This window comes from Gigantopelta aegis, chromosome 10 (assembly GCF_016097555.1).
Source record: "Gigantopelta aegis isolate Gae_Host chromosome 10, Gae_host_genome, whole genome shotgun sequence".
Classification (NCBI taxonomy): domain Eukaryota; kingdom Metazoa; phylum Mollusca; class Gastropoda; order Neomphalida; family Peltospiridae; genus Gigantopelta; species Gigantopelta aegis.
Genome location: NC_054708.1, coordinates 61498191 through 61520882, shown reverse-complemented (window position 1 = coordinate 61520882; position 22692 = coordinate 61498191). Strand labels below are relative to the sequence as shown.

Below are 22692 nucleotides of genomic sequence, written 5' to 3'. Positions count from 1 at the left end.
CATCAACGTCCCCTCTGCAGGAACCGAGGAAGCGATATGCCGGACTCAGAGCTCTGTACTTATAGCCGACCCGATCCGCCTGCCTTTACTTCTGGGTTTTGTCGCCGATTAAACCGGTGGCATCCGTTGAGACCCAGGCCCGGAAGACGGCTGTTGTTAAGAGGAAGGCGACCACTCCCCCGAGTGCCACTCCAGCCAAGCCAAGTAACCGCCGAATCCAGTTGAACAACGGTCCTCATCGTTCTTAGTGAGCCGCAACATGCGTTTAAGGACCGAGCCCGATGAAGGGGAATAGTGAGCTCCATCGAGTCCAGGTGGACGTTTACCGTTCGCCGGAAGGGAAGATACAATCAAGCGCTGCTACTTAAAGAGATGGACAACCCGTCACTACATCGCGTCGTCCTGTTATAATCAGAGTACAGTCACATCACAAAGATGATGCAGCCTCTCCCTTCCGGCGTGATCTTCCACTACTGGGACGCCACCGACTTCATCGGCTCGCCGTAGCCCCCAACCTCCTAACAACCTTTACCTCCGTGAGTACTAACCTCTTTTATTGGGCTAGTTAGACTTTAAATGTTTTGGATCCAGTTCAAAATTTTTATGTTTATTTTTTTATAAAAATAGTCTAACGCATTTTGTTTTGGCGCCCGTTCAATATCACCTTAAAACTTTTCGGCCGAGCAGTCTTAACGAAAATTTTAGAGTCCAGACATGTATCGGTATGCAGTATCTTTGTAAACTTAGAAAAAAACAGGCTTCACCGAAATAAATTCAGCCAATTAGCTTCTTGTTTATGATTAGTCGGTCCGATTTTTTTTTTTCCAAATTCCGCCCACTTCAAACTTACCCCCCCCCCCCCCCCCCCCCCCCCCTAGGTCACTGGCGAAGTCAGAGGCTAATTCCGTTGCGTGCCTGACACGTAAATATAGTTACCCATACCCCATACATATAATAGACAAAATTAAATAAACTTAGCAACTTTCTGTCGTTGGCCCTATAGTGCAAAGTGCATAGTTCAAGTGCATAATGTCGCTACTCTACATTCTAGGACGTACGGACAGGGTGTTGACGGGCGATTGGATACGTAGGAGCCTTTTACGCTATCATATTTTTTTTTTTTACTTTCTTATTTTTTAATATCGGTTTATTGCCCGTCCCCTGGTATCCACCATCAGAATTGGAGTGCTTATCAGGGTCCAGTGCATAGGGTGGCAGCTCCTCTTCCGAGGATGGGCGGTGGGGTGGCGGTTATGTTTATAGTTTTGGTTTGGTAAATAAAATGGAGAGTTCGGTAGCAATTCGTTTTAAATTTGGCGGCCCCCAGTTAACTCTCAGTCGTTGGTCCAGATGTGCTGAGTGCGTGGTCATAGGTCGAGTGCGTAGGGTTGCTATTCTGCACCTAAGACGTACAGGCCGGGCGTTTCTGGGCGCTTAGCAAACTTGTTTATTTATTTATTTATTTTGTAAATATGATAACCGTTTTTTTTAAATTATAAATCCGTTGCCTGGCATCCATCCACTGGTTTGGAGTGCTTATCGTGGACGAGTGCATATGGTGACAGCTCCGCTTCTGCAGATGGCTGATGGGGTGACGGTTAAGTTCATAGTTTTGGTTTAGTAGACTGTACGAATTGAAAGAGCGCGTGAAAAATTTAGTTTTTATGTTTTTTTATCTGGTAGTAGTTGGACATTTGGCGTGGTTATGGTGGCAGGGTTGCTGATATTAAGGATTTTAAGTAGTTGAATTCTATGATTATTATGCAGCGTGCAGTCCAGGAGATAGTGTTTCATATCTTCTGGTGCGCCGCACTGGCAGTTAGGTGAACTTTTTTTGATGATATACGAACAGTTATTTAGTTCCATTGAATTTCCTATTCCTTGTTTAATGGTGGTTTTATCAATTTGAGAATTTTTATGTTTAGGTCTGAGAGAGTTAACAGTGGGTTTAATATTGTAGTGCCAAAAGGTTTTTTTGTTTGGTCCCAGCTTTCTTGCCATAAGTTGTTGTAATGTTTTTTTGCTATTGATATTAGTTCAGTGATACTTAGCGGAATGTTTTTGGGTTTTTAAAAATTAATTTTACGTTAATGATGGCAAGTGTTTTTTTAGCTCCGTAATCTGCTATTTCGTTACCCATAATGCCTACATGAGCTGGGACCCATTCTAACGTTACAGCTAAGTTTAGTTGGTTTAGTTCATTTAGCTCTTTGTAGATTGCTGAGATTATGTCTGGTCTGGTGGTTCTGTTAGTTTGTATGGACTGGATGGAGCTGAAACTGTCGGAAAAGATTACACTTTTTGAGTATTTGTGAGTTTTGATCCATATTAGTGCTTCTAAAATGGCTGTCAGTTCCGCTGTGTATACTGATAAATTGTCTGACAGCCTAGCAAATTTGATTAATTTAGGATGCCAGGTAATTTTTTCTTCAACTATTGCGTATCCAACCCTGCCATTATCCGGGTTTTTGGAGCCATCTGTGAAGATGTGGGTGTGCTCAGGGTAGTTTTCATTGGCGCATACTTCGAATAGTATTTTTTTGAACGGCGGAAAAGGGTTTTTATCTGTAGCTGTTTTAATTAGATAAGGTGTGTGGCAATATACTGGCTGGTTTAGAGTGTGCATTGCCACTGGTATATCATCAATTCCTACTTCGGTTTCTATATTATATGCTGTAGTGGCAAAGGAGTTGCCCAGTTTTATATTAGATTTCCAGGTTAGGCCTGGTTTTTCTGCCACTGGAGTAAGCTCCTGTACTGGATGCTCATGGTCAAATGAGTGAATTTTAAGATAGTATTTAAGGTGCTGTAGTTTTCTGCGGTAATCCAGTGGCATGATGTTAAACTCTGATTCTAAGCTTTGTCCACTAGTATTGGAAGGTACCCTAGCAATTATTCTGAGAGCTTGATTTTGAATTATATCTAATTTATGTAGTAAGTATGGTGAGGCGCTTCTGTAGGCTTGAGCTCCATAGTCGAGTATGGAGAGTATGCAGGCTTTGTATACCATGAGCATTGCCTCAGTTTGCGCCCCCCAACTTGTACCTGATATGGCCCTAAGTAGATTTAGTGGGTTTTTTTGGTTCTGTTAACTAAGTTTAGGATTTGTGATTTGAATGTTAGTTTTGAGTCAAAGGTGACTCCTAAAATTTTTAATTCTTTTACTTTAGCTATTAGTTTACCGTTGGAGGTTAATTGGCAGTTTTCTGCTTTTTTCTTTTTTTTTTGCTAAAGAGCATAAATACTGTTTTAGTTTCGGATAGTTTAATGCCCCAAGTTAGGGCCCATTGGTTTAATCTATTCATATCTACCGGCCTCGGTGGCGTCGTGGTTAGGCCATCGGTCTACAGGCTGGTAGGTACTGGGTTCGGATCCCAGTCGAGGCATGGGATTTTTAATCCAGATACCGACTCCAAACCCTGAGTGAGTGCTCCGCAAGGCTCACTGGGTAGGTGTAAACCACTTGCACCGACCAGTGATCCATACCTAGTTCAACAAAGGCCATGGTTTGTGCTATCCTGCCTGTGGGAAGCGCAAATAAAAGATCCCTTGCTGCTAATCGGAAAGAGTAGCCCATGTAGTGGCGACAGCGGGTTTCCTCTCAAAATCTGTGTGGTTCTTAACCATATGTCTGACGCCATATAACCGTAAATAAAATGTGTTGAGTGCGTCGTTAAATAAAACTATTCATATCTAGTTGCTTTGTTGGCTATTTATAGTACTGCTAACTCGTTGACCAATCGGGAGCCGAACAATGCAGCGCCTCTTACAGAGTAAATGTATTTTCGCATACCGGCTCTGTTCAAGTGAACCCCGTCAGCATTCAGGCATTCTGTCAACGAATCTTTTAGCCCCTTATGTCGCCAGTAAAAACTATTATTTGAGGAAGCACATAGTTCTTTTAGCTGACAGTTAATTTTATCCACCGCAGAGTTATATTTTATCCACCGCAAAGTTATATTTTCCCACATGCACTGCCCTCGTTTTTCCCTGTGTAGCAATTGCATAATTCCTATTTGTTTAACGCCAAGGCCTTCGGCCAACCAATGGGTCACCGAATGTACATTATTTGCCAAACGTGGAAATACAAAGTCAAAGTTCACATTATCTAAATCATTATCCCCGATTTGTAGTAATACAATCGAAGGTCTAATGTCTGAGATTTTTGTTGAGAATTCATGTGAAATAATGTGTTGAATTCGTCCGCCTCTTTTCCCGACACAATGAATTTGCAAATGCGAAAGATCGAGGCCAAGGTTAAACCAGTCATCCCATAACCGTCATTTAATCTCACAACGAAACTGACCTAGTACCACTACATCAGACGTAATTTCAATTATGTCTAGAACAGAATCAAAATTAAGAATGGTTTCATAAATAACCACGTACCTCGTGTAGCTTGGCTTTTCCACAGAATGGTACCAGTGGGATTAATGCGCCTTAGGTGCTTTTCACTTCACAAGCCCATGTCCCCTTGCGCAATAACCAGGAACATTCTTTTGTGGAAATAGTTCCCTTGTGGCCAAATTATTAAATTGAAACAAAATCGTACCTGTATAAAAGGTATTAAAACAAGTTTTAATTTACATTTATGTATGCAAATGTAAAGCCGCTGATCCTAATGTTAAGCAAAGTAAACTATTTTAGGCTAATACACCTTTTATTATTTTTTATTTTATTTTATTACATTGCTTACATTGCTTTGCTTAAATCATCAAGTTTGGCAAATCCAGTTGGCCTACACTGACGTAGCCGGCGATGACCATGGGATCCATATCCCCCACCACCCCGTTTTTTATGCTTTCCTGTCGCCCCATAATACGACTCATAGACCGTGTGTTTGGCTCCCCCAATAAAGGTGGTCCCAATATGAAATCCTGGCTACACCAATGATCCAGTGTGTTTCTGGCCGTCACAGTAGCTCAAAAATGCATTTTATATATGAAACAAAAAAGGTACGTACCTTAAAACAACGACGAGCGCTCGAGCGGCTTTAATAAATAGGCTTAATTGAACGCTTACCCAAAACCGACACTGCACAGGATACTTCACGATAACCACATGGCAAACAACAGTCCAAGGTTGTCACTTACCTGACATTCTGGCAAGAATAAGAACTGCACATAGCTACCATCTGTGGAACAAAATGAATGAATGAATGAATGAATGATGTTTAACGATACCCCAGCGCAAAAATACAGATCGGCTATTGGGTGTGAAACACAAAAGGATAAAGCAGCATAACATACCTACTAGTATATCCCACCAAAGCCAGCGCTGTCGAACATATACTCTACGAGAGGGAGAAGAGGCTTGTGTTCAGGTTGTACCCAATAACCTTTAGCAACAAAACGTCTCTTTTTATAGAGGATTTGGCATCAATTACTTTAGCCCACCGACCTCGGTGGTATCGTGGTTAAGCCATCGGACATAAGGTTGGTAGGTACAGGGTTCGCAGTCCGGTACCGGCTCCCACCCAGAGCAAATTTTAACGACTCAGTGGGTAGGTGTAAGACCACTACACACTCTCCTCTCTCACTAACAACTGACAACTAACCCTCTGTCCTGGACAGGACAGCGTGCTTGAACCTTAATTGTATATAAGCACGAAAATAAGTTGAAATGAAATGAATACTCTAGCCCGAGTACTCTTATTGTAAGAGAGCCAGACGGACATTCGGACAGTTATAACGCTCGTAATGAGAGCGTTATAACTGTCAAAATTTCCGTCTGGTTCTCTTGCGGTCAGAGTACTCGAGCTAGAGTTACATCAGGCCTGGTGCTTACACAACTTTAAGAAAGAAGGAAATGTTTTATTTACCGACAAACTCAACACATTTTAATTACGGTTATATGGCGTCAGACATATGGTTAAGGACCACACATATATTGAGAGGAAACCCGCTGTCGCCACTTCATGGGCTACTCTTTCCGATTAGCTGCAAGGGATCTTTTATATGCACCATCCCACAGACAGGATAGCACATATCACAGCCTTTGATATGCCAGTCGTGGTGCACTGGCTGTGACGAGAAATAGCCCAATGGGTCCACCGACGGGGATCGATCCCAGACCGATCGCGCATCGAGTGAGCGCTGTACCACTGAGCTACGTCCCGCCCCTACAACTTTTAGAGTCTAATAGAGTCTGAGACATTAATGTCATGACAACACATACAAATTGCATGTGTGTGACGTCATTTTAGATTGAGTCTGGACCGATCCCCGTCGGTGGACCCATTAGGCTATTTCTTATTCTAGCCAGTGCACCACGACTGGTATATCAAACACCGTGGTATGTGTTATGCTGTCTGTGGGATAGTACATATAAAAGATCCTTTGCTACTAATGGAAAAAAAATGTAGTGGGTTTCCTCTCTAAAACTATAATGTAACACTTGGGAACACTTGGTATTATATACCAAATTTAAATCACTATAAGCGTCATGTCTGTATAAAATATAAAGATGTGATGTGTGAGAGAGAGAGAGAGAGAGAGAGAGAGAGAGAGAGAGAGAGAGAGAGAGAGAGAGAGAGAGAGAGAGAGAGAGAGAGAGATTTTCGTAATTTTGTGTTGTTCTTATTGTTGTTGTTGTTGCTTATAATACATATTAATTAAGTTGCTTGATTGTAGGTTGACGTGATAGTGAACGTTACATATGCGTGTGGTACGAAAAGCCACACAGCGGAAAGGATTATGCAGGCTGGTGGTCCGGATGTGCAGAAATTGATACAAAATGACCAGGACACTGTCAAGTTTTCACATCCAGGACGACTAAATGCAAAACAAGTTGTTCGTGTTTGTTTACCAGACATCGGACCAGCTCCTTCAACATGTAAAATCAATGATGTAAGCTTCAAACGTTCATATTTCTTTTTACTATATGTCTCATCAGCTGGATTTTATTGATATCAGGAAAACTTCTAATTCTATGATGGCAGTGATAGTGATAATTGTGATAGTGATAGTGATTATGATGATGGTGATGATGATCACTGGCGTAGGAAGAGGGGATGGGGGGTGGGTGATGTTCCCCTTGATGTTAGCAATAAGTTAAATGATAATAACAGTATAGGAGTAACGGTGGTGATGATGGTGATGATGATAAAAAGTAATGTACGTACTGAACGTTGAAATGACAAACCTAGCTAACATCTATGACTCAACAAACGGCATATACCTGTATAACCATAATTAACTTTCACTGGTTAAACTATTTTTAATATGAAATACTTTTACAATATTAAATATTTTCTGCATTGATCGCCGAATTATTGCATATTTTACAGAAACCAGAGACCAGTTGTTAAAACCTTAGTTAGCGTAACCAATGGTTAACAGAAATGTTGAAAACCAAGGACTGAATCAAAGCAAATAATAACTGAAAACATATATATTGGAACTTGATTTAGGACAACCAAAGCTATTCATACATAGTCAAATCTAAAGTTTATTTTGCATTGGTGCAAACATAATTAAAAAAAAGAAAGAAAGAAATGTTTTATTTAACGACGCACTCAACACATTATGTTACGGTTATATGGCGTCAGACATATGGTTAAGGACCACACAGATTTTGAGAGGAAACCCGCTGTCGCCACTACATGGGCTACTCTTTCGATTAGCAGCAAGGGATCTTTTATTTGCGCTTCCCACAGGCAGGATAGCACAAACCATGGCCTTTGTTGAACCAGTTATGGATCACTGGTCGGTGCAAGTGGTTTACACCTACCCATTGAGCCTTGCGGAGCACTCACTCAGAGTTTAGAGTCGGTATCTGGATTAAAAATCCTATGCCTCGACTGGGATCCGAACCCGGTACCTACCAGCCTGTAGACCGATGGCCTACCACGACGCCACCGGTACATAATTAAAAGTCGCAGACCCAAGTTGGAAAAATAGACGCTATGTCTGGTTAATCTACAAACCTGTAACACATCTTGATACAGTTACAATAGGCTGAAACACGAGCTGATAACACCTAAAAATAGACAAGAGCTCGTCTCCATAACCGTTACGTCTCTGAGGTACGTGGGTGTTTAAAATTATGAAAAATTGCATTTCGTGGTATTATAAACACCAGAATGACCATAGACACTGACGTTAAATGTACTGAAATGGATATTTTAAACAAAAACAATACAAGTAATATCTAATTTCAATTATTAAAAACGTCTTTAATAGTGAACAATACGCCGTACATAGTGTCTAAAAACTAGGGTCTTTTACTTTAAAATGAAAATATTAAACTAACCAAGGATTAATTTAACTATGCTTTGAACAAGTGGGCCCCATGCTTTTAATATCTGAAAATGTTCTGTGGTTAATCGCTTGGAATGTTTTTATTCAGGTAATAAGCCGTGCGGTACTGGCGTGTCTGCATCATGTCAACCATTCCTATGAAAGCATAGTGTTTCCGGTGATAGGATTCGAACTGTACTCCCCAGATATCATTGCTCAGAGTATGTTTGAAGCAGTTCTGGACTTCGAAGAGGAACATACGTCAACGAGAGACACACCAACGCTAAAAACGGTCGTCTTTGCAATATGTACCAGCTCTCAGACTTTTGATGACTTCGTTTTAGAGGTAATAGTACTTTAAAAGTCTCGATGTCTTTTTCAAATATTATCTGTCGCTTTTTTATGTTTAAACTAATTAATTTATATTGTTAATTCTACTTTCATTCCATCGTAATTTAATAATTTTTCAGATTTTCGACGAACAGTATCATCAAAATTACGAAGACGCTAACAGTGCCATAACTACATCCCTAGATGCGTCCGATTTAGAAGAAGGTATAACATTGATATAAGTATTTCTGTCTCTCTGTCTCTGTCTGTCTTTCTGTCTGCCATATATATATATATATATATATATATATATATATATATATATATATATATATATATATATATACGCACACGTTATTCTGTTTTCTATGCATATTTAATGGAGATGAGTTTAGCTCGGTCAGTAGAGCCTGAGGTCTTTATGCCATATGATCAAATATCCTTGGTGGACCCAATGCTTTGTTTTTTCTTTTCCGTTCCAATTTTTACTGTTTAATAGGTTACTGTGACCTACAGTTAGTACATGTACATGTATAGGGTTTTTTCTTAAATATCTTTATATATACACACGGTAGAAATTCGCTAGTTTGAAATATCACTGACATTACGCAGATTATCAATATTATTTATATTTGTCTTATATGAGACTATTTCAGAAGTAGGATCGAACCCTATAGGCGGACACATTGGTTTTTTTTTCCCCATTCCAATCAGTGCCCCATGATAAGTATATCAAAAATTGTGGTGTGTGCTGTCCCGAATGTGGGAAAGTGCATATAAAATACCCCTTGTAGCTAATGGACAAATGAAGCACGTATCCTCTAAGATTATGTGCCAGAATTATCCATTGTTTAAAATTAAGTAACCGATAATTAATAAATTAAGCACCCACTCCCCGAAACCATTAATAGTTAAAGTTTGTTTTGGTTAACGCCATCGCTAGAGCACAGTGATTTATTAGTCATCGGCTATTGGATGTCAAAACAGTTGGTAATTCTAACATAATAGTCTTAGAGAGGAAACCTGCTACATTTTTCCATTAGTAGTAAGAGAACTTTGATATGCACCAAGCATCCAACAAACATGATAGCACATACTACAACCTTTGATATACCAGTCGTGGTACACTGGCCGGAACCACTAAAAGATGAATTATTACAACTACCCACTCCAGATGCTGACATCTTCTGACGCCTATACTCGTGTAGTGTCATTAAACAATGAATGTTTGTTTAACGACACCCAAGCACAAAAACACATATCGGCTATTGGGTGTGTCATTAAACAATGAATGTTTGTTTAACGACACCCAGCACAAACACACATATCAGCTATTGGGTGTGTCATTAAACAATGAATGTTTGTTTAACGACACCCAGCACAAACACACATATCGGCTATTGGGTGTGTCATTAAACAATGAATGTTTGTTTAACGACACCCCAGCACAAACACACATATCAGCTATTGGGTGTGTCATTAAACAATGAATGTTTGTTTAACGACACCCAGCACAAACACACATATCGGCTATTGGGTGTGTCATTAAACAATGAATGTTTGTTTAACGACACCCAGCACAAACACACATATCGGCTATTGGGTGTGTCATTAAACAATGAATGTTTGTTTAACGACACCCCAGCACAAACACACATATCAGCTATTGGGTGTGTCATTAAACAATGAATGTTTGTTTAACGACACCCAGCACAAACACACATATCGGCTATTGGGTGTGTCATTAAACAATGAATGTTTGTTTAACGACACCCAGCACAAACACACATATCGGCTATTGGGTGTGTCATTAAACAAAACGGACTCTTTCTTCTACTTGTTTTGTTTTTGTTTAAAGATGGACGGGACACAGCCCAGTGGCAAAGTGCTGGCTTGATGCGCGGTCGGTTTGAGATCGATCTCCGTCGGTGGACCCATTGGGCTATTTCTCGTTCTCGTTCTCGTATATCAAAGGCCGTGGTACTAATGGAAAAAATGTAGCCGGTTTCCTTTCTTAGACCATATGTCGAAATAACCATATGTTTGACATGCAATAGCCGATGATTAATAAATCAATGTGCTTTAACGGTGTCGTTAAACAAAACAAACTTTATTTTCTACTTGTTTTGTTTTTGTTTAAAGATGGAGCAAGCCTGATGGACGAGACGGACTCGCCCGCTGGTTTGTCTCGGCTTCCATTTAGAGACTCGTTCCTCACCTCGGACGGACCGGTTCTGCCGACATCTGGACGCCCTAAAGGACACCCTTCTCAACAGTTACGACCACTGTCTAAGAAGAAGAAAAAGAGGAAGAAGAAAAATAAACGGCAACAACCTTCAATATTCTGCCCGATAGTTATTGGAAATATTGCTCACCAAGTAGTAAGTATTATTCCACATATAGCCTGGCAAAGGGATCTCTCTCTCTCTCTGTCTCTCTCTCTCTCTCTCTCTCTCTCTCTCTCTCTCTCTCTCTCCATCCTCAAAAGATATTTTTTATTTAAATGTTGTATGCATAGAGAAGCAGCTTGTATCAGACTCCAAAAACCTAAAATGATCACATTGCCTCCCGTATTATGCTCCCACGTTATTAATTATGGATCAGACATATTTTATGTTACTGCAAGCCGATAGCAACCGAAGTGGGGAGGGGTGAAGGGGGAAGGGACGGGAAGATGTATGTGCCCCTCACTTAACAACGAAAATGTCCGTTTATAAATAAAGATAATAAAATGGCTTTTGTCCCCCCCCCCCCCCCAGCCCCCTAGAGGCTGTGCCTCCTCCCAGATATCGTATGGGCCGGTATTGCTTTTACATCTTACCATATTCCCAGTCCCAGAGAACGAGATTTAGTTCAGTCGTCTCAAGTGATTGGATCGTAGGTTCGAATCCCTCCGCAGTCCCATTGATTTTCTTTTTTTATAATCCCAACCAATGTCTCCTCCCGTCTGGTATATCAAAGGCTATAGTATGTATTGTGTTGTCTGTTGGAAAGTTCATAAAAAGATCCCTTTAATACTACTAATGTAAAAATATAGTGGGTGTCCTCTGAAGACTTAATTACGTGTCAGAACTAACATCTTTGACAACAAATAGTCGATGATTAATACACCAATGTGTTCTAGTGGTCTAATGTTAATTAAATTCCCAAAGATGTGCCTCCACACTCCCCCCCCCCCCCCCCCCCGACGAAAATGTTGGGGTTTTGTTGTTGTTGTGTGGGGTTTTTTTTTTTTGGGGGGGGGGGGGGTTTCAACTCTAAATAAAGATTTAAAAAAAAATATGGCTTGTAGAAACGGTGCCCCAATCACTAAAGAGTGTGCCCCGACTTCCCACTCCAGATACCGTTGCTATCGTTCTCTTTCTCTCTCAAGTTGTTCAAACCTTAGTTAGCTTAACTAACAGACATTTTCAAAACGAAGGACTAAATCAGTACAAATAATAGTTAAAACATAATGTTGAAACCTGATTGGGAACAGTTAAAGGTATCCATACATATTAACATCCAATGTTCATTTTATATTTATACAAAAATAATTAAAGAGAAAATAGTACATTAAAGGGACATTCCTGAGTTTGCTGCAATTTTTAAGATGTTATCGACTAGTAGACTTTTTAACGATTGTAATTACATATCAAATATATTTTTCTGCCTAAAATATTAGTGGCTGCATATTAAACGTGTTTCTGATCGTTCTAATATTTGTACTAGGTTAAAAAATATATTTAATATGTAAGTTTAATCGTAGAAATGTTTTATTAGTCGGAAACATCTTACAGTGCAGCAAACTCAGGAATGTCCCTTTATGCCAGGGTTAATTTAACTATGCCATGAACCACTGGGCCCAGTTATGAATATTCATATTTCAGGCAGACGTCATCGTCTGCTCTGTTGGTGAAAACCTGAATCTTTCAAGAGCTGCTGCCGCCAGCGCCGTCCTCAGAGTTGGAGGCAGAGATCTTCAGAAATACCTTCACGAGAAATACCCTCATGGGTGCGAGCCAACCCAAATCGCCACGACAATCAGGTGCGGCTCGTTGCAGTGCGAGGACGTGTACTGTGCTATTCTTTCAAAGAAGGAAAACGCTGTTCAGAATATCAAGGTAATTTTAAAATACCCCCAAAACATTATTGAATGTACATATATAAAATTATTACTTTACTTTATTGTCTTACACACCCGTTGGTGAGATCATCATTCATTATTTTTGATAATACATACTTGTTAACACATATATACGTGCCATAACCTTTTTAAATAATAAGTTTGTTTTGTTTAACGACCTCACTAGAGCACATTTATTTATTAACCATCGGCTATTGGATGTCAAACATTTAGTAATTTTGACATATAGTCTTAGAGAGGAAATCCGCTTAATTTTTCCAATAGTAGCAAGGGATCTTTTATATGCACAGACATGATAGCACATACTACGGCCTTTGATATACCAATCGTGGTACACTAGCTGGAACGAGAAATATCCCAATGGGCCCACCGAAGGGGATCGATCCATAACCGACCGCGCATCAAGCTGGCGCTTTACCATTGGGCTACGTCCAGCTCCCTAACATTTTAAAGACATACGACTGGCTGGTCCTAGGTGATGACCAGGGGCCTAATTCACTAAACGCAACTTTGCGATCTCGCAGTGCAATGCTAAAATACTTGCAAAGAGGATGCTTTATTGTCTAGCAGAGCCTAAGAGACCTTTGTCAATTAGGCCCCAGGTCACCAATGCCATATCATCCAATGACAAACAAAAAAACAGAACGGTCAAATCGATCACTCCGTGACGTACAAGTTAACCTGAAATTGACATGTCTGTCCGACTACTACTGACCTTTCTCCCACCCACCCCAACTTTTTTCTGTCCTGGATGGGACGGAGGAGCCGGCCGAGGCCAACACCTACGTCCATGACAGGCGTGCGTTACAACAGCTTGTTCTGAATGTGCACGTAAAACTCTATTACCTGACCTGACTTGTCTGTGATGCACATGTTAACTATAAGCGCTGTTTTTATCAGGATATATATGTAAGAAATGGAATACAACATTCGTGTCCGTTAGATACCATTTATCTTACAACTCTCTTTTGCTGGTTAGATACGTTTTAAAACGACTCGTAAGATAAATGGTACATTGTGTATCTAACGGCTACTCGTGTAGTATTCTCTATATATACTGACGCCCAAAGGAAACTTTATAAGGCTTGAAATTGTATTACAGAAACCCAACAAACAGTAAGGTGGAATATGTAAGTATCCCGAAGTTCAACATCTACACGTCACAATGCATTGCACCTCGTGATACATGCAATGTTTGTAGGGTCGTTACTAAATTGGTTCTTTTCGATTAGCAACAATATTTATCAAATTTTATGTATGTAAAGTTTCTTTTGGACGCCAGTATATTATAATAATAAAGAAAAGGATCAAAATTTAAAGATTTCGTTTTATTTGGAACTTAAAGAATAGAGTGTCCACTTATTTTTGAATAGATCGACAGAATATATGCTAGTGGAATACAGGTACGTACGCAAACGAGTGAGTGCGTGCCTGCTGTCAGCATACATACATCAATGCAACCGCACCAAATACATGTAAAAAACATTATGGTTGAATTTTAAATTCAGATGGTCAATGAAAGAGAAGGACATGAAGCAGGAAGAGTTGGGTTTGATATAATATGTTGTTATACTAGAATACTGATGGAAAGAAACATAGGCGTACGGGCTCCCAATTTTTTTAGGGGGCAGGCTGGTTTTTTCCCGAATCTGGATAACAATATTTATTCATGTTACCATTACTACCAAACAGCTATATAGGGTTGCAAACGTAGCACTGCGCATTTTTACATGGTTTACAACTAATTTTCATTATTTTGCGAGTAGAATGATGGAAATAAATGATAAAAAGGTATCAGGTTAGCACATTTTGCCCGAATATCTCTATAATTTTTGACTAAATTTGAGGTTTTTCTTCATCACTAGGGTAGCGTGTTTGTGTGTGTATGGGGGGGGGGGGTTTCCCCCTTTTCCCCCTGTCTCGTACGTTTATGGAAAGAAATGAGGAAACACACGAATGGTAGCAGCAAATCTAAAACAGCAAAACTAACACTCAATCTGTCTGGCGTTGACCATGTTACTGGTCAGTTCGAAACTATACTGACATTACACATTTGTATCAAATACAGATATTTCTAAGCTAGTAGTAAATTCAATTTTAGCCTACAATTCCATGTGTTGCCCTATTTCTTTTCACCTGTATTACATGTACATGTATATTGTTTTTGAACTGTTGTAGGATTTGGAAACCGTGATCACAAAATGTCTGTTACATGCACATAACACAAAACGAAACAGTCTGGCATTTCCAGCTCTTGGAACTGGGAAATTGAAAAAGAAGTATCAGGTGGATGCAGTGGCAATGTGTATGTTTGAAACAGTCCATAAGTTTGCCCTCGAACATCGCCGCACATCGATCAAATCGGTGATGTTCGTCCTACGAGAAAGTGACAAGTCCGTCCAAGAGGTAAATCGATATTGTTTATTACTAACAAAATATTGGATTTGAAAACAACAAAAATAAACAACAACAACAACAACAAACGAATAAACGAACAAAGAAACAAAGAAACAACAACAAAGAAAGAAAAAACACCATACAAAAAAACCGTACACACCTTGATTATGGTATTTTACCCGGTTTAGCCGTTTTCACTTACTATTTTTCAATAATAATTTAAGACCTACCGATATCTTTTTTAAGGTTTTTTTTTTACTGATTGACCGATTGATTGATTGACTGATTGATTGATTGATTGATTGACTGACTGATGACTGATTGATGACTTAAACAAATATTTCAGTCAGTACACTCAATTATCAATACAAATCAATCGATCGATCAGTATTGGGAATTATAACTTTATATATATATATATATATATATATATATATATATATATATATATATATATATATATATTAATTAATTATAAACTTGAGCAAGAGCTGTTTTGAGATAACGTCATCAATGTTTTTAGGCTTTCCGTAAAGAATCAAAACTTCATCCATCCAGAACAAATACCATGGCATCTTTGACAACAAACGTAAATAGAGCATCACTTGTAATTGAAGATGGTAAGTTTGAAATAATATAATATGCTAATGATGTACACAGGCGTACGGGCTTCCATTTCTGTAAGGGGGAAGTGTAGTTTTGCCCGAATTAAACGAAAATGACCAAATCTGGATAACAACATTTATTCATATTAGTATTACTGCCAAACAGCTATAGCGGGTTGCACACAGTAGCGTAGCCGGGTGTGTGTGTGTGTGTGTGTGTGTGTGTACCATGCCCCCCCCCCCCCCCCCCCCCCCCATTCCCGGGAAATGTTTACCTTTTCGCTCATTAATAACATTAAAAAGGTTCCTGTGTCATATCCCACTACTCAATATCATTGTTTGCTTGGATGCCAGGTGCGCCCCCCCCCCCCCCCCCCAATACAAAATCCTGCCTACGCCACTGGTTGCAAAAGAATCACTATGCATTTTTACATGGATTACAAATAATTCTGAGGGAAGAATGGTGAAAATACATGGGAAAAAAGGTATCAGGTTAGCACATTTTGCCAGAATATTTCTATTGTTTTGCCCGAATTTGATAATTTTCTCCAGCACTGGGGGGGGGGGGGGGGGGGGGGGCAGTTATCACCACCAAAACCCTTGCCCCATGTCTCGTACGCTTATGAATTTTGATGAATAATGTTACAAACGTTTTTTTTTTTTTCCACTTATTATGTCCACTAAACTATCGGAATCATTAGTTCTGTTGAGTAGATCAGTTTTATCAGTATAAAAGAATTAAAATAGTGTGTAGGTGCATGGAAGAATATAGACCCTGATTCAATGCGAAACGTTGAGACAAGTATATTTTAATATGATAGGGTAAACACCTTAAAAGACATTTGTAAGCGTTGGGTGTTTTAAAATAACAGCTTTAAATCATTAAAAATAGGTTCTCTTGCAGCCCCGTAAAATATCAAGTAGCTAAAACTACAATCATCTAACAATTGGTCCAGCATTTCCTAACTTTCATTTTTAAATATCTTGAAATGAGTAAAATGATTATTTATGTTTTTACACTTCAAAGATTTCTGACTGGCTAAACATTGGAACGATTCAACAGAATGTAATTTCAAAAATATATTTACAACGAACACAGTATGATGGAAGTTTTGGCGCGTGACAAACAGTGACACGAATATGATACATTAAGCTTCTGTAACAGTTAGGAGAACTCAGAACAAACCGCAAATGAATCATTAATCGGGGCAAAACGCTGTTAGTTTTATACAGATGTACCGTGCAGTGTTGTAAGAGACACATTCCTTTAGAATAACTGAAGATATTGGAAATATTCTGACTAGGGACAGACAGGGGGAAATGGTGAAGGATGGATACCGTGTATTTAATAATAGTAACTGAGGTGCAGTGGATTGTGAGATCGATCGCCCTATATGGAGTGTTTTTTCACCAATGCCTTATGGTTGGTGTGTACATCAGTCTTTGTGGCGGCAGCAGATTTCATACCTCTCTCACCTCCTCCCCCTCTCTCTCTCTCTCTCTCTCTCTCTCACTATCTTCCTCTCTCCCTCTCTCTTCCACCCTATCTTCCACTCTCTTTTCCACCCTATCTTCCTCCCTCTCTCTCTCCACTCTCTCTGTGTCTCTCTCTCTCTGTGTCTCTCTCTCTCTCTCTCTCTCTCTCTCTCTCTCTCTCTCGATCGATCGATCGACCAGTTTTAGTTTAAAATGTGCCGAGTTGTGGTTAAACAATTAATTGTTTCATTACCTTCTTTCATTATTCACAACAACTACGTCTGGAGCTGTTTAACCTTTCTTATATGGCTCGTTCTTTTTAAGCGGAATGGCCAGCAACGTGGGAATCGATGGGAAATAAGACTTACGCCTTGGTTAAACTGAGCGAAGAATGCTTAGAATACGAAAATATACTGAGCAGTTTCGAGACTTCCATGCCAGAGGACACGTATCTGATTAAGGTCAGTTACCATGGTTACAATATGCAGACGTTTGTTCAAGTATCTTGTGCGACTACTTATGCACGCTGTACACACGTAACCTACAAATGTGCACATACATATGCATATGCAGATTCGAAGCTTACTGCACCGCGTTTCACATTATTTTGTTCACAACCTTGTTCTCGCAGACATGATAACTGACAAGACATTAGGAGGATGAAATCAAGATGGTTAGACCCATCCATAAGCGATGGAGACATTCGGGCAAACTGATAGCCAGAAACATTTTCAACATGTATACTCTTCAAAAATAAGGGAGAACTAATTGCCAACATTGTAAGGTATATTAGCTGTGGGGAATGGTTATATGATAATAGTAGTGGGTGATACCGCCACGATGTGTCAGACATTCATTCAGTCGACGAGGCATACTGCGTATGAGTCTCCCAATGGCCATTTGAGGGAGTCTGTTCCACTCCTCTTGTAGCGCCTGACCAAGTTCCGCTAACGTGGTCGGCGGTCTTTGACGTTGACGCACACGTCTCCCTATCATGTCCCAGACGTGTTCAATGGGGGAAAGGTCTGGGCTCATTGCTGGTCATGGCATTCGATAGATGTTGTGCTGCTGGAGGTGCTTGTCGTCCTGAAAAACAAAACGTCGACCCACACGCCTAGCAAACGGTGTCAGTATGTTGTCCCGGTAGTGCTGCCCAGTGATCCTTGCTTGCACAATATGGAGGGGGGTTCTGTCAGTCATAGTGATACCACCCCACACCATAACCGATCCACCGCCAAATCTGTCATGAAATCGCATTGTGACGTTGGCGTGCCGTTCATTTCGTCGTCGCCAGACCCGACCACGCCCACCAAGAAAGTCTAAAGTGAATAGTGACTCATCTGAAAACATGATACGTGACAAGCGACGAATACCCCAGTTCTGACGCTCCCTACACCATTCACGTCTGTGGGCAATGTGACGATTTGTCAAAGTAGGCACAACCCGGGGCCGTCGAGCATGAAGACCCGTAACTCGGACACCAGTAGCCTGATGAATGTTTGCAACAATTTGATTTGCCGTTTGAGCTCGATTTTTTAGAGCCTTGTTACGGATGAATCGATCCTATAATCCTGTCATTGCCCTGGGACGACCTGAAGGGGTTGATCGTAATTTGGGTTTGTTGGTACCTGTTCCATAGTCTGCTAATCAATGACTTCGAAACGCTGATTTCTGCCCGTTTGCATCATGCCGATAGGCCGTAGACGCTCATCGCGTTGCATTACGCCGCATCGCAAATTCAAACAATAAAAATGACTAAAAACAAAACAATAACAACTGTACGATCAACAGAATGAAAAAGATTGACAGAAATAATGTTCCACAGTGATTAATAGACCTTCCTGGAAATTGTCAAAATCGAGAATGACACCCCACGCACGTGTACGGGGCAACTGCGTGATGCACGTGCAAACTATGTAATGTATTTTTGTGTGTTGATAAACAGACCTGAACGTTATTTACTAGGATGTCTGTGGTCAAAACGTATGTTCGGTCTAATAGTTGATATTAACATTAATATTTCAGGTTCCCCTACTATTTTTTAAGAGTATATTTCCATCATTCTGATAAACAATACTAGTTATGATCCTTGTAGTTATTAATTTGCAACGTATATAGGTGTTCGGTAATAATGATAATATGAATAAATATTGTTATTTGGATTTGGGCATTTTCATTTAATTTTTGGGGAAATTATCCTGCCCCACTACAAAACTGGGAGCCCGTATGCCTATGGACCTATGAGCTCTCTCTCTGCAAAACCTACTTTTGATATGCTACTCTAAAACTTTATGTATCCTACCAAATCATTCTCAAATCATTCTCAAATCATTCTCAAATGTTTAATGGTGAAATCAAAATTGCAAGATAAGAAATGTAACTTATAGCACAAATATTAATGCAAGAAGTCTGAGATTAACAACATAAGACAACAAGATGTTAACAAACATATGACAATTGTGTCCATGGAAACGTAAACCCAGTAACTGCCAAATGTGAAAGTCATTAATATTGTGATGTAATTAGTATCGTAATTGGTATGTTCAGAATGATCTACGGTGACTATATTTTTCGGTGTTCACTTAGAATATGCTTGGATATGTCTAGGTGAATGTGAAATATAATGTAGTTTGAACGACTGTCATTCCAAATCATAGCCTATGTGACAACAATATTGGGGGTTTTTCCTATCTAGACCAAGTATGCAATTTTTTTTTTAATTGTGCGGAGGAAGGGGTGTCTTTAGACAAACAATCTTTTCTTTCTGTCTTTAAATTGCTTTCGTATTTTTAATCTCAGATTGTTTTATTTTATCACAATTCTATAATTGTTTCACGTAGTTAAAAAGACGTTAGTAACAAGAGTTTACGTTCGTCATCGTATCCTTGTCATCGTTTTAGGTGGAACGCATTCAAAACCAGAACCTATATACCAAGTATAAAGCGGCCAAAAAAACGATGGAGCGAAAGAACTCCAAGATTACGAATGAAAACATCCTATGGCATGGAACAAACGGGGAAGTCGTTGAATCAATCTGCATCAACGGTTTTAACAGATGCTACCGCGGGAGGAATGGTGCGTCTAGTATACGTTCAAGTCCCAAGTGGGCAGACATCTGTAGCCAATGTTAGGTGCATATGCATGTAGCAATATAATTTTGTAATATCTTCTAAACTAAGCTGGTGTTAGTTTTCACTTGTAACATTAATGGCGCACATTTATCCTATTGTTGTTCCAAGTAGCACATTTTGTAGTGCGTGGTAATTATTAATATTTATAGGTTCCCTGGCTTACAAAGATAAGTACATGAATATGATTATTTATATTAAAAATAAAAAGTATGTGTCCTATATAGACAGATTTAATAAGGTCAGAGAAACTGGTATCTGGACAAAGGCCTCTAAGAACGAAAGTCCCTGGCATGGACAAAACACATTCATGTATGAAAAATCAATATATATCTAAAATAAACGAAATAAACCCTACATATATGCATGATAAATAATTACGTGGATAGTAATATGGAAGATATTAAATATAAACACATCACGTACGTAAGGAAACTAAAGATACACATACAACATAAATCTTTAAAACAAAAAGTAAAATAAAATTTTAAAAACTAACAATAATAAAATCATAATAAATAAATACACTAAACTAAACTAAACTATACTATACTATACTATACTATACTATACTATACTATACTATAATATAATATAAGTTCAGGGCTTAATTAAATTTTGCCTGATTTCACAACCATACGTTGTGTTTTTTGTTATTAATGCTATACCGTTTGTTTTCATAAAGGGACCAGGTATGGAGAAGGAACCTATTTCGCCCGATCAGCGAGTCTCTCTCACGGCTTCACCTCGCCCGATTACCAAGAATACCGGCACATGTTTCAAACGTGCGTTTTAACGGGACAGTTCACCACAGGAGAACGTGGCATGTTAGAGCCTCCCTGTCTTCCAGACGAGGTCCAAAGATTCGATTCCACAGTGGACAACCTCCAAGATCCCACGATCTATGTTTGTTTTTACGACACTCATACCTACCCGCAGTATTTAATAACCTACTCGCAAGATGGACCAACAGCAACATGTTCAGTAATATGATCACTCACAATACCGATGAAGGCGACATAAGAACTGTGGTTGACTAAATGTTGAATTAAAAGATTACTTTATAAGTGATAACTTATATGATAAACAGAATTGCTACTCGTGTTTTTCAATATTAATTCTGTATCTGAAGTTTCATGAAAATCTAATAAGAAATGAAGTCGGGCAAGTGGTTAAATAATAATTTTTAATTTGAGTAATAGTGGCCTTGACCTGTGACAGAGAGACGAAATACGAACTCGTTATGGATATAACGATTCTATTCATATTGTGAAGTTATAAACTTCTTTTTTTTTAATGTTTTTGCATAAGCCCTATTTAAATTCTGTGTAAATATATTCAGTATTTTTATCAAATCATTTGTATAAACGTGTTAAACACATAAACTTGGTTGTTGTTGTTTGTTTGTTTGTTTGTTTTTGTTTTGTTTTTTGTTTTTAACACTAACCTACCACTCTCTTTCGAAGTACAATTTCTGGTCCTGGTCAGAGTTTGCGCTCACAATGAACGTGCTTGAACATTAAATTAATATAAGCACGTCAATTACCGACATCTGACCTGGCAGTCATTTGTGGGAATATACACACACACACACACACACACACACACACACACATGAAAATCTGGTGGGAAATGAAGATGGTAGAACGGTGACATTGTGCGTCATACGGTATGTACATATTATGTACATGTGTGTGTGCGTACTTGAGTATGGGCGAGACACTATAATATTCCCTCGACGACTCGACATTTAATTTAAATTGGACTTGCAGAAATGTGTGTTGCTAATGAGTTTATTTTTAAAATTTCACGTGCTGATTTTTCATAATTTCTGATAACTTTCTAAACTTCTAGGTGTGGGACATAGCCCAATGATAAAGCGCTCGCCAAATGTGTGGTAGGTCTAGGGTTGATCAACGTCGGTGGACCCATCAATACGGCTATTTCCCGTTCCAGCCGTGCTATCCTGTCTGTGAGTTGGTGCGTTTTAAAGAGCCATTGTACTAATAGAAAAGTGTAGCGGTTTTTCTCTCTAAAACTATGTCAGAATTACCAAATGTTTGACATCCATTAGCCGATGATTAATAAATCAATGTTCTCTAGCTTTAGCTTTAAAACTTGCTTTCCATTTGTCGGTAATGTTTTGCCCTATTACGATAATTTATAAATCAATGGAAAGATTTTTTAATCCTCTTTCGGATAAACACAAAATGTCCATTTTGTAAAATTAACCCATGTGACTGATTTTGTGATGACGAATCACAGTTAATATTGCACAAACACAAAAAAACATAGACCTATCCCAGATGCCTGACAAAACTAATTTTAAAATGTAATTTGGATGCTTTATAAATACGATTTTATAATAATTTTACAAACAATTTCTTTAT

At 39.1% G+C, this 22692-nt stretch overlaps 1 protein-coding gene across 3 annotated transcripts in view; it reads left to right on the top strand.

The window, feature by feature from the left end:
• Positions 1-21687, top strand: part of LOC121384751 (protein mono-ADP-ribosyltransferase PARP14-like) — a 39306-nt gene extending 17619 nt beyond the window's left edge. The window contains exons 3-12 of one of the 3 annotated variants that reach the window (XM_041515291.1): positions 6633-6848; positions 8350-8586; positions 8711-8795; positions 10713-10951; positions 12440-12673; positions 14875-15102; positions 15617-15713; positions 17499-17635; positions 20075-20249; positions 20988-21687. In XM_041515291.1, coding sequence (XP_041371225.1) covers positions 6633-6848; positions 8350-8586; positions 8711-8795; positions 10713-10951; positions 12440-12673; positions 14875-15102; positions 15617-15713; positions 17499-17635; positions 20075-20249; positions 20988-21295 — 1956 coding nt within the window. In that variant the 3' untranslated portion in view covers positions 21296-21687. Of the gene's footprint in view, positions 1-6632; positions 6849-8349; positions 8587-8710; positions 8796-10712; positions 10952-12439; positions 12674-14874; positions 15103-15616; positions 15714-17498; positions 17636-20074; positions 20306-20987 lie in introns of all 3 variants that reach the window. The other 2 variants (XM_041515293.1, XM_041515292.1) reach the window with 2 other exon arrangements.
• Positions 21688-22692: the final 1005 nt, after the last annotated feature.